The 13139-nt window shown below is 36.4% G+C and overlaps 2 protein-coding genes across 7 annotated transcripts in view; one reads left to right on the top strand and one right to left on the bottom strand.

The window, feature by feature from the left end:
- Nucleotides 1–884: 884 nt before the first annotated feature.
- LOC139968744 (uronyl 2-sulfotransferase-like) lies at nucleotides 885–7103 on the bottom strand. 2 transcript variants are annotated; one of them, XM_071973089.1, is made up of 2 exons: nucleotides 5275–5429; nucleotides 885–3851 (listed from the first exon to the last, which is right to left on the bottom strand). In XM_071973089.1, exon 2 carries the CDS (start codon nucleotides 3321–3323, stop codon nucleotides 2289–2291), a length of 1035 nt encoding a protein of 344 aa, XP_071829190.1. In that variant the 5' UTR covers nucleotides 3324–3851; nucleotides 5275–5429; the 3' UTR covers nucleotides 885–2288. The 2 variants fall into 2 exon arrangements, with proteins under 2 accessions (XP_071829190.1, XP_071829191.1); XM_071973090.1 differs by lacking the exon at nucleotides 5275–5429 and adding an exon at nucleotides 5900–7103 and having other exon boundaries at nucleotides 3826–3851.
- A 1440-nt stretch (nucleotides 7104–8543) lies between these two features.
- The window catches only part of LOC139968743 (NAD(P)H pyrophosphatase NUDT13, mitochondrial-like), a 34265-nt gene continuing 29669 nt past the window's right edge, over nucleotides 8544–13139 (top strand). For 3 of the 5 annotated variants that reach the window (XM_071973084.1, XM_071973083.1, XM_071973085.1), the window contains exons 1-6: nucleotides 8544–8671; nucleotides 9360–9627; nucleotides 10036–10271; nucleotides 10528–10653; nucleotides 11122–11233; nucleotides 12464–12621. In XM_071973084.1, coding sequence (XP_071829185.1) covers nucleotides 9363–9627; nucleotides 10036–10271; nucleotides 10528–10653; nucleotides 11122–11233; nucleotides 12464–12621 — 897 coding nt within the window. In that variant the 5' untranslated portion in view covers nucleotides 8544–8671; nucleotides 9360–9362. The other 2 variants (XM_071973088.1, XM_071973086.1) reach the window with 2 other exon arrangements.

The following is a 13139-nucleotide window of genomic DNA, read 5'->3' as shown; positions in this document are numbered from 1 at the left end:
TACTTGTAGAACAGGAAACATCATAATCTTCCATTTCCAAACTCTTCGGTTTTTATATATTTTATTATTTAAAAAAAAGAGAGTAATTTCTGCGGATGCTGTGGTGGGTGACTCCTTTTGGGACGGGGTATAGGTTGAGGGTTGTGGTGAGTGCAGTATTTCGAAGATGGTTGTACTCTGTATATTTATCAATGTGAGAGGATATGATTTCCTGGTTAGGTATTATTTTTTTTTCAATATAGCAGGGTGTGAATTGTTAGTTATATTTTATAAATATATTATTATTATTATTATTATAATGATATGATTCGCTGGTAAATCTGTTTCTCAATATATCGGTATGTATTTACAGTATGTATTTATCAGTGTGAGGGTGCTCTCGTAGTTCTTCAATATATAGGTATTTACAAGGGCGTAGGAACCGGGGGGCTGGGGGGCGCCAGCCCCCCCCAGTGAAAAATATGGGGGGGCGGAAGTATCATTCCGCCCCCCGCTCCGCAAGTCAGAAAACCCCTTTTTCATTTCCAAATGAGAAAAAAATCTCATTTGGAGCACCAAATTGCATTTAAGGCCAGGTAAAAATGCAAAATTCTTTACAAAATGGAGTGGGAGTTGAAGTGTGCTATATTGCACCAAATTGCATCTGAGGCCACCTGGAAATGCAAAAAAATTCCAAAGGGGAGGGGGACACCCCCTCCCCTTACACCCCTCCCCCAGGCCGGCCATCAGTCTTCAGCCCCCCCCCCCACTCAAAAGTACCTTCCTACGCCACTGGGTATTTGAGTTCCTTGTGATACCTTGATCTCAAAGTAAAACGATATGACTGCTTGTTATATTTGTATATACATAGCTGGGCAATGATTAGCAACATAACATGATATGTGCAATATAACAGGATATGAACAAGCATTCGTTCTTTTCATTATAATATAAGCATACTAATTTTTACTTGCACTATTACTTTACATAGACTTTCGTGAAGATTTCGTAGCGAAAACTTAACAAAAATATCTAAGACTCATGAAAGAGGAGAGGTCACATCCAACCATGGTAGAAATCATGAAAAAAGGTTAAAGAACATATTTGAGCCTTTTATGTTTGTCTTGTCTTGTCTTGTCTTGTTTTATCTTTCCAAGTGTTATTTTGCTTATCTTAATGGATATTGTCCTAGGCTATCTTACCTGATCATTGACTTAGCGTATCTTGTCTCGTCTATTCTTGTCTTAATCATGTCTTGTCTTATCTTGTTCATCTTATCTGATCTTGACTTGTCTTGATTTTTATGTTCCTGTCTTGTCTTATCTTATCTTTCCTATTTTTGTCTAATCTTTTCTATATTATTTTGCTTATCTTATATGAAATTGTCTTACGTTGAACTTGTCTTATCTTGTCTTTTAAGGTCTGGTCTTAACTTTTTATCTTATCTGATCTTGAATTGTCTTGTTTCTTATTGTCCTGTCTTGTCTTATCTCGTTTATCTTATCTGATATTGTCTTAGGCTATCTGATCTTATCTTGATTTGGCTTATCTTGTCTCGTCTATTCTTGTCTTGTCTTAATCATGTCAAGTGTTATCTTGCTTATCTTATCTGATCATTGTCTTATTTGATCTTATCTTGACTTGTCTTATCTTTCCTTTTCTTGTCTTATCTAGTGTTTTTTTACTTATCTTGTCTGATATTGTCTTACGTTGGACTTGTATTATCTTTTCTTTTAAGGTCTTGTCTTATCTTGTTCATCTTATCTTATCTGATCTTGTCTTGACTTTGATTTTCTTGTCTCGTCTATTATTGTCTTGTCTTAATCATGTATAGTATTTATTTTGCTTATCTTATCTGATCTTGCAAGTCTTACGTTGAATTAAGGTCTTGTCTTATCTTGTTCATCTTATCTTTCTCTGATCTTGACTTGTCTTATTGTCTTGTCTTATCTTATCTTATCTTGACCTGTCCTGTCTAAACTTGTCTTGTTTTGCCTTGTCTTGTCTTGTCAGGTCCTGTTTCTCAGTGACACTCTTATAAGTTTAAAGCTGCATTCCAATGAAGTAAATAAAACCACAAACCATAAAATTTCCAATACACTTTACGATTCTTAAGAAATGATGCAAATACCATTTTGCTGCATATAGGGCATCACATGACACCCTCCCCTTGTTTAGACATCTTAATTCAGTTATTTACAATAAGGGTTGAGTATGTATATAATCCCCACCCTCCTTTCTCCTTCTCCCTCTATCCCCCCCCCCGAACTGTGGTGTATCTCAAAAAGCTATTTATTTCGTAATAATATCTATTCAATCGACAGTTTCTTCTTTGAAATATCAAACTTCTCCTTTATTAAATTGTAAAGTTTATAGTCTTCTGCCAATTCCTTTTTGAGAATATTCCTAACTTTAGGAGTGATTTTGGTCTTATTTTTAGTGCGCATATTCGATACAATCTCTTTCTTCTGTTCCTCGTAAAGCGCTACAATTCCCTGAAATAGCTGCGGTATCTTTTTCTCTAACACTCTCAAAATCGATTTATAGTCTTCCATGATGCCAACCACGTGATACGATCTATCTATATGAGCTATAGCCTTTTTGATAGGGGCTTGAGTTGCCGTGGAATCCGTACAGCCAATATATCCGCAAAACTGCCGAACGACTGATCCGACCCTACGACACATTTTGTTGCCGTTCAGTACGCAGTCGTTAAAACTGTCGTTGCTATAGTTACGGGCATCCATTTTGGCGCGAAACTGAACAGCAGGAAGATCCACATTTGTCCGGTTATCGCCGTACCGCATGAAGTAATACAGTGAAGCAAGACGTTCGACCGGATCTCTGACGATGCTGATATAAACCGGTTTCCTTTCTCTACCGAATGCTTGGTATCTTCTGTGGGTGTAGATGAAAGCTGGATTCTTAGAAAGTAAAGTTTGTCGAATTATCTTGACCTTATCTTCAGCCGTTTCGTCGTCGCCTCCCATCGTATGTTTCACGTCGAACCCGTGTTTTTCGCCAAGTATCCCCATCAGAGCAAACAAGGTTCTGCTACCACATTTCGGTAACACGCTAAATATCACAACAGGGTTAGTAGGTACAGCCGAGTCGCTCGCCAAAGCTGATTCGACAGAAGTCATGGTGCCGGACGATGGTAGAGAATATTGAACATCTCGGTCTATCTCCTCCTTGATAGTGGTATCGACCTGCTTATGGTACATGCCGTAGTGTTTGTGGTACACATTTGTAAACTGAAAGATGGAAACTAACCCTATCACCGAAATGGTACATACTATTTTGAATACACAGAAATTTGAACAATAACTATTCTTTAACGTCATTTTTTAGTATTGTCAAATGTAAATAAATGAACAGAAACAGCATATAAAAAGTAATCCAATCAACAATATTTCGTTGTAGTTTTTTTGCGGTAAATTATCTCAGTTTTTAACGCAAAAGAAAAATAAGATGTTATCAACAATTCGGATAATCTCAGATAATGCGAAGATTTGGATATTATCCTTGATCTCTCCAAATGTTCCAGGCTTTCCACGAGAAGATTGTTTATCACGTGATATCAACGAATGAAGAACTTGATTGGTCAGTTTTAGGTAAAGATTACGTCATCAGGCTTGCCTCTCTACAACGTCATCTTCCAAGTATGAAAGTGTCGGTCACCATGGTAACATCTTTAAATCTCACTCTTTTTTTCATTCCCTTTTTCTGCCTCTCCTATATTCTTACTCTCTGTGAGAAGTTCTTTTGTTGTTGGAAAAACCAAGTTGGTTATCACGTTGTTGAGATATAGAAGTAACTCTCTCTAACTCTCTCACAATTTCTCACTGATTCCAGCGTTTTTCTTCTTCGATCTGGAGTGAAGAGGAAGAAATGAAAGAAAATTTTATTTTGGAGATTACATATGTTTATACGGACGTTGAAGGATGAATATTTTCAAAAATATCTATATCTGAGGACAAGTAAAAGCAAAAACACACAGATACGAACACACACATAGTAACACACATACTAATACACACATTGATCCAAATGCCATCGTGCAAAAGCTTGTTTTGTGCATGGCTAAGATATAAACTGATGACTCTTTTTTTAAATAATTTATTCAGATAAGTATACATTACGCAAATAAAATGTGATAGCATACATGGTCAACACATCGAACGTTATGTGTTATATCGCTAATGCAAACTTAGGGCCATTTCTATAAATTTGAAATCACTCTATAGTTGTGGTGCAAGTCACTTAATCATATACATCTTACCAAACTAAAATAACAAAATCGTTTAGTCGTCAATGGTTAGTTGGGTACCGGTATATGCCGCTTGGAAACCTTGGGAAGTGCCGTTTCCGGCCATCTAGAGGGTTTGTAAATCCCCAAATTTTATTGTACGCTTCGCGCCAACCCATGGTGGCGCTACGCTTAGATAGTCAACAAGGTCATATTCCCCCACTCGGAAGTACGGATCGCCGCCCATGAATGTATGAGCATGAGGATTTACAGTTTAACACAATTTTGCAGTTACAGGCTGGTTGTAAGAAATTTATAACCTATGAGAAATCAAATTTCTTGAGAAAGATGATCCCAACTTTGTTTTATAAATATTTTAGAAAATTACACCTGGGAAACATTATTTTTTAGAAGTAAATTAACATCACCATTGTACACTTTTGTCGAACCAAATTGCATCTGAGGGCATTCAGCCCCTCCCCTTAGACCCCTCCCCCATATCACTCTAATGCCACTTTGGCCCCTCCCAAACAAAGGCCCTGGATCCGCCAGTGACTTCGGTCAGCTTGCGGCTTTGATAAGCCAATGAGGCTTCTTCGCGAGTTCCTACTTGCAAGCCGAGGATCTAAAAAATGTAAGTTTGACATGACTTCTTGAAATATTTGAACTTACACAGTAACATAGCGTTACTAGTATGTTCAAGTACAAGAATTATAACATAACGTTACAGGTACGGACTGAGTTGTCTATACTTACCGACTTAATCACTCGATGAAATATTTTCTACGGTATCTATAGTACACGGTTTATAATAATATTAACATTACATAACTATAGGTCCTATACATAACATAAAATGAACACTACATAACAGGTACACTAGATAATCATATTAACAGTACATAATATACAACATATAATATTAACACTATAGGTGCTATACATATATAACACTACATAACATGTACACTACATAATAATATTAACACTATATAGCATAAAGTTATACATAATTTACATGTTATGGATCGAGATTTTCCACTTACCGACTTAATGAGTCACTCGATGAAATATTGCATACGGCGTCTATAGTAGGCCTACCGTTTATAATAGTATGAGTTTGCTATCCTACACTCCTTTAAACTACATTTATATAGAATACGTTTTATTACGTTGTACAAGTATAATAGAGTGCTATACACGGATAACTCGTCACGGTCCACCACACAACAGGCCAGCCCATGCACCACTCTTTCTCTAAAACCCCGAAAGTCAACAATGAAACCACAATCCAAGTTTAGAGTGCTTTATAATATTTGCTAGAAGAATAAAATCAAGGTTTTAGAAGTAAAACATGTTTAGGGACACAATATTAATTTTTTTTTTATAACGTTACACCTTCATAACGATATTTGACTATCTAGCATGTACATTTGGATTTAAATGACTTCATAATTTCTTGAACACGTTTGGCAACATCATCACCAAATTAAACTATACAAGAAATCACTCTGAGACTAAGAGAAACACAGCTTAATTAACATGTAACTATAAAAACGATAAAGCCTTAGAGAAAATTGTACAGTTGAAGATTCGGAATTTGGAATCAATAACAAACACAACCAAGTGTTGAGCTTTGAGAAAAAACTACCCGAACATGCATGAACATACCTATGTCACTTTAAAGAGGCATCCAGGAAGATAAATCTATGATGCCCAATTCTTGTTTTGTGTTTCGATACTTCTCCTTTATGAAGTTATAAAGTCTGTAGTCTACGGACAGCCGTTTCATCAGTATATTTCTGGCTTCCTCCGATATTATTGTCTGCTTCAGCTGTTCGGCTTGTGCTTTATAAACACTTTTACGTTGGTGATAAATCTGACTACAGCCATTGAATACGTTCGGCAAAAGTTTCTCCAGTATTTTAATGAAGCCTTCGAAGTCTTCAGTAATTCCAATGGTGACGTAATTATTTTGAATATTAAATAGAGCTCTCGCGTACGCTCTACTACTCCTCACGTGAGATTTACATGGGTGCTTATCTGTTCCACAAAAGTGCCCGACCAAATCTCCACGACTTTTGCATAAATCGCCATTATTCAGAACGCATTCTTCGAAAGACTCATATTTACAGTTTTGTCTCTCTCCAGTTTTCTTCAATTCTCTCTCGCGGCAATTTTCATTAATGAAATATTGATAGTGAGAGGCTAGACGGTCTATCGGATCACTCACGATACTTATATATGTCGGTTTGCCGGTATCGTCTTGAAATTTGAAATACCGCATATATGTGTACAAAAAGCCCATGCCGGGCGAACGTACAAATTCACGAATCTCGTCGAGCTTGTCGTCATAGGATCGCGTCAAATTTGGGTTCATTGTGGTTTTTATGTCAATTTCTCGATTAAGATAAAGAACGACATCTTTGACTAACATAAACAAATCTTTGCTTCCGGTTTTCGGTAAAACATTGAAAATAATCTTGGTATTATCACCACGTGGAGACAAGTGACTGGGTACAGAAGTGTCACGCTTTTCGTAGCCTTCATGAACGGTCTTCTCGTGTCGAGGAAGTGAAACATTTACTCCGTCTCTTTGTTGTAGAGAAAAGTAAAAATTCAAACCAAAGCCAACAAAGAAGGCTATGAGTGCGATATAGAATGTTCTTACACAAATGAACTTTTTACAAAGTGGCAACATTACGGCCATATTTCTGTTAACCTCCTAGATTGAAGTTCACCTAATCAACAAATATTCTGGGTTAAATCTTGTTCTTGTATGATGACGTAAGAGATAAAGTCAAATTATTACGTGGTTCATGTTGTATTACGCCGATTTTTGGTAGAAATGTGTAGAAATGGATATAAATCTCAGTGCCACGTTATCCCTTACCAGTCAGAGAGAAAAGATTTAGTCCAACTTTTGCCTTTTTATACAGAAAATTCTCTTGAGAAACGCCTTCTCGAATTGTCTTTTCTTTCTGTTTTTTTTTTCTCAGTTTTCTTTTTCGATTTCATTCCCTCTCGCAATAATGTGAAATGACAGAATTAGAGAATATTTTCTTTGTGTAATTTTTACTCTCTGTCATTCTTTAGAATTAAGTTCCATTGAAGGAATTTGTTTTTCATTATAGCTTACAAAGAAGAACACAAACATAAAACTCTCACTGTTTTCCTTTCGAGCAAGATATCATTAAATTTTATTCTCAAATCTTGAGCTACAGACAAGCTGAACAAACTTGCGTAGGCTGCTTACTCTTGTGTTACCTATAATTGGATGCTCTAATTAATAGAGTCTGAGTGGTCAAACAGTGTTACCGTATGTATATATTGTAAAACTTAACAATACGGGTTGCTAAGTTTTGATAAATATATTGGTTCAAATAAATGCAAAACACTTACGCAACCGGAATAATATTTAAATAAGAGTTGGAGTTAGCGATACTTTGCCACGCAGGTGGAAAAAGAAAGGGAACGTCGTGGTGGTCGGGTGGGGTTGGAGTCACTCTAGCTTCCTGTGGCAGAGGGACAATAATGTGCAATACTATGAAACTCAAAACCGATATATGTTTACCGCGTGCCTTACTCGTTACATTTCTTTCTTAAGTATATCAACTGGGTAGCATATAATTAAATTATTGGCAGGAGTAATGAGTTCTCATGTATTGTCTCTTCATGGCCTGAAAGAAGCGGTGTCAACTTTACATTGAACCATACCTCTTACGTCGTGTTAGCCTACCAGAGGCTTCTCTATACATTTTTGACGGTGAAGATTCAGGTTCTTCTGTTTTATTACAGAGGTTGAACTCAGTACCCACCCCTCCCTTCCTGGCCTCTACACCTCCGTAACATTACCAACCGCACCTCGAGGTGCTGTTGGTAATGTTACAATGTTGGTAATGTTGGTAATGTGATGTTGGTATTGTTGGTAATGTGTCGATATCGACACCCAAAATTATCTAATATCAGCGCGAAATGTTTTATTGTGTAAGTTAATTAGCTCCAAGTGTCTCATGTTGAGTGGACAAACCTTCGTTCTACTTTTTGGGTTGTACCTGCAAAACAAACGGGGCATGCATATGGTGCCTTGGAACCTATTATATTTAGAGGATTTACTCCGCTCTGGGTTGCGCAATGGATGTGTTAATCTTTTACAATGGAATTCCTCATTTTTCCACTTGTGTGTCTATTTGGCAAATCCATATCGATTTCTTCAGTTTTTCAAATATATAAATTTTAACAAGTTTACCCGACAAAAACTGATTTATAGAATTAAACAGGTTCATGAAAACGTGATGGCAAAGTTAGAGTTGCACGGAACATTCATCTGCTGTCACGGTAGCCAACTGCTATCGGTAGAATGAAGTAGAACAGGATATTTAAAAACGTTATTCGTCCTCCTTACCCGGCAAGTCTTGATTTCATGACTGCAGATTTGCAAAGGTTTTATATTATTTTTCTAGTTTTCTGTTCTCCTAGTTCTTTGTTCAATTGTATGTTTTATATCATCCGCAGTAAAGAGTTATTCCTCCTTAATTATCTCGCTGGGTATGAATTGTTTTCATTTTCTCATCATATTGATATCTTGTTTTCGTGACATTGTGGTTGGTAGCCATTGTGCGACATTGTTACAACATTGAACAACAGACCTATGCAGTCCTAATACGAACAGTTTAGTATGATATGGGAGTAACGATACGGAGAGTAGGCTACATGGTCAAAAAACCGTTGGCGAGGTAAATGAATAAATTCACGATAATGAAATCATTAAAGGTGTAAATGTCTTGCACAATTTTCTGAAGAAGTTGATATGACACCAAAAGTTGTAGTGTAACTCATCCACAAGAGTTGAAACTCTAAGTTTAAGCTTACATCAGTTGTGAAACTTGCTCATTATTTGTGTAGGCATACCTGTAGAAAATTTCTGAAGTGTATTTCATCAAAAGTAGCAAGGACCTATATATATTTTTCTTAAGTTACAATAAGTTGTAGTGCTGAAAATTCACAAACTTTACATTTTACCCATATGTCATGTTATATCTATTAAATTTTAGTTAAGCTTGCTCTAATTTTCTAAACATCCCATACTACCTAGACACTGAAATTTCTGTTTTTCCTTTTTTTTAATTAGTTAATGGTCAAAATGCTATCCAGAACTGTGCCGCAAAGAATTGGATCTTGGTTTTGTAAATCATCACGCCAATTTCTGCAATTACATGGCTCCACAAATTATGCCACTCGATCAATGTCTGAAAGGGTAGATAGACTGAGGTTCATGCAGAAATTGAAAGAAGACGAGTCTGTCTGCCAAAAGTTTATCAGCGAAGGGTATTTTGCTGTCTTCTGTAATTTAAAGCCGCTAATTGGTGAAGCGGGAGTACTGTGGAAGAGTTATGCAGGTAATCAGAAAGGAGAGGAAACTTTAATTTTTTTTTGCTGAAAGCCTGTTGTCTGGCTTTGGATTGTTATAATAATTAATTATGGAAGACATAAATGTTTCTGCAAGAAGCTGCTCAGACAAAAGGCCAAGTAGGTGATATAACCCAAGCTCAATATAGCACTCTCGTTGTTTTGTTCATTGATGAGAAATTTAAAGAAGATGTGTACGTTATGTTTGAAATGATCGGTTAAAAGTTTCACCTTTAGCATTTTGACATGACTATAGTTTTCAGAATAAATTGATACCATTTTTGCAGTGCTTGATAATTGCCACATGACTGCTTATTTTTCTTTACGTTTTCATTCAAGTAGCCTACAGTAAATTAATTTTCATTAATATCTCTTTTATTTTCTCTCCAATTCTGTAGATATCATAAAACTTTTGTCGTCTTTCAGTGTCGATCCGATGAGAGATTCGATATTTGTAACAGTAGATGAGCCCGAGGAGAGCCCTCCAAAGTTTGCAATTAATATTTCTTCCGACGACAAAGCCCAGTCGAAACAACTTGAGGCAAAAGTTGGAAGCATTTTAGGTGGTAGGCCTTGTTCCGTACGGAAAGCTTTGTTTATTCTACCTCAAGATACGGCATCAGTTGTGTCAACGGTGAGATAAGTTTGTTCATTTGTTGTCTTTAAATTTGCAGAGATCGAAGGAAGCCATTTTTTTAATATGTGTTTATGATGCATGTTTACGTCTGTACAAAATGAGTACATTTGTATAGTAAATTTGTATGAAGGCGTTACTTCTTGTTTTCTGCGGGCACATTTGTCCTCTTTAAGACTTCCATATATGGGAAGAAAAATAATTCATTGTATTTATAATGTCCAAATGATTGATTTATTGTGACTTTATCCAACAGGCTTACTCATTGCTTCAGTGGCATTCCAAGACCCAGTACTGTTCATGCTGTGGCCAGACAACGACTAAGGATACATCAGGATTCAAACGGACTTGTACTTCTTGCTCAGAGACATTTTATCCTTCAGTATGTGAACTTCCTGTTTTGGAAAAGTTTTCAGATTTAAGAATTAAAGGAAGGTTGGGGGTGAGGTGTTGGATGGGGGGTTGTTTGTTGGGGTTTGGATAGGGATAGTTGCCAGGTTAATCTTTTCTAAATTGAGCAAATAATATGCATGTGTAAACATTTTCCAAAACAAAATTAAAAAATTCCATACCCAGAATAATTTTAAAGTAATTTGCAATTTTCAACATTGGTAAAAGGGGCAATTGTATTTAATTCATCACCAGTCAGTGTTTTTGAGCTCTATGGGATAAAGTTAGGATTAACATTGTCATTTTTCTGAAGTATTCAAACAAAGGATGGCGAAAGCTACCGTAGACAGAGGGAAGGGCAGAATATGAGGAGGGGCATATTGTAAAGTTTGACCTTTCTAAATTTGCATTTGTTTAACCTTTTTTTATTAATAATTGTTTTTTCCCCCTTGCATCTTAGATACAGCCTATTGCAATCACCTTGGTAACTAATGGAGATCAATGTGTGCTTGCCAGACAGCCAATGTTTCCTCCTAAAATGTACAGTGCACTTGCAGGATTTTGTGAAACAGGTTGGTATTCTTGAACCAGATCGGATCAAAGGGATGGTTATCTCAACAGCCAGCCCCCTCCCACACCCACACACACCCCTGCCTCGCCCCCTCTTTTAAAATATTCATATTTCCTTAAGAAGGAACTGTCATAATTTTGTATTTTGCATAGAAACTGGGTACCTTTTGTTTTGTTTTCTTAGCTTTCTGATAGAAGGCTGCAGTACTTTGATTAAAGGGATTTCAAAGGCAACCTTCATATTTGAAGTCAGAGTGAACCCCCCTAAAACAGGGTTTCCCTAAATTTATCCCCACGAACCCCCAACTTTTCGAGACACGATCTGAGTCATTATTATACTATAGTACGCATAACAGTGCTTTGTAAAAGATCAAGTTTATAGTGTAATATTGTACTGTCATGCGTACACCAACTTCACCAAAGTCATGGGGCCTGTGTCTGTTTCATAATTCAGTGATTTATCACATGCACGCTATGGTACTACTATGGCAACATATGCGTATGGAACGCGAATAGAGTTTGTCCATAGGTACGACTTTTGTATATAACTAAATTATATGATATATCAGATTTTAGTTCAACTCAAAGTACTCTAGTTTTGACTCTCAGAAACGTCTCAAGAACCCCCTGGGATAGACTCACGCACCCCCTGGGGGTTCATGCACCCCAGTGAGGGAACCCCTGCCCTAAAAAGTCAATATTGCAGAATTTAATCATCCTTTTAGTCTGCCTCTTGTTTTTGGTTACCAATTTCTAGCAATTTCCAAACTTCTCTTAACTATTTAGTGGAAAAATTTGCAATTCATCAATCTGAGCATTCCTTATATTTTGCTTTTTCCAGTAAAATGAACATTTTGTAGGTTTTTACAGAAAAAGAAATGTATTACCCAAACTTATGTAAATTATATAAATATCCATTTTGCTTATATGTGTGATGAAGAAGCTATCAGCAATATCGACTTTACTAGAAATTTCTGTGAAAGTGAAATACTCATTTCATTTAATTATAGTCATATCGATTTGTGGCATTTTTGTTTGTTTTTCTGTCTCCAGTGCTGGTTTTTTGCATTAACTGAAGTTTGATCGACATCAATTAAACAAAATAGGTGGAAAAAATAAACAAAGTTGACCTAACTCACTCCATCCCTTTAAGTTTACATCATCCAATCACGGTTCAACATTTGTCTCCTCACCAGCAATTTTTTTTGTCTTTCTATTCATCACTTTTGCAGGAGAATCTCTTGCCATGACAGTTGAAAGGGAGGTTGCAGAGGAAGTAGGGTTAGAGGTTGACCAAATTTGTTATCATGATTCTCAACACTGGCCTTTCCCAAGCAGTGGCTTAATGCTAGGGTGCTTTGCAAAATTGAAAGATGGTTCCACAGATGTGGTAAGACTTTTTAGTTTGTACAATATATATATATATATATATTATATGTTTACAAATATAAATATATATATATATATATATATAAATGAAGATCGTAATGAGTTGGAAAATCAAGAACAGTGAATAAACTTTCAGCCTCCACCGGGATTGGAACCACGGGCCTTCCGCTCTGTACGCGGACACCCTAACCACTTGGCTATTGACGCTGATTGTATGTCCAGAGGTTCGAAACCGGTAAGGAAGGTCGTAATTCCACTGTAGGCGTTTGTAACATGTATCGAACAATACTAGTTCTATTTTTGGTGACATATTTTGCCTTACTCTAGAGATCAAACATGATGCTAACCAACTCGAAATCATTTGTGATTCCTAAATCCGGATCTCGAAAGAGATACTTTGAACAGTATATATATATATATATATATAAATATATATATATATATATATATATATATATATATATATATATATATGTATCTAGTATCTAGGTCTTCCCGGCTGCCCCCCAAGTGGATGTG

This window comes from Apostichopus japonicus, chromosome 6, assembly GCF_037975245.1.
Source record: "Apostichopus japonicus isolate 1M-3 chromosome 6, ASM3797524v1, whole genome shotgun sequence".
Lineage (NCBI taxonomy): Eukaryota > Metazoa > Echinodermata > Holothuroidea > Aspidochirotida > Stichopodidae > Apostichopus > Apostichopus japonicus.
This window is presented reverse-complemented; position numbering and strand designations above follow the sequence as displayed.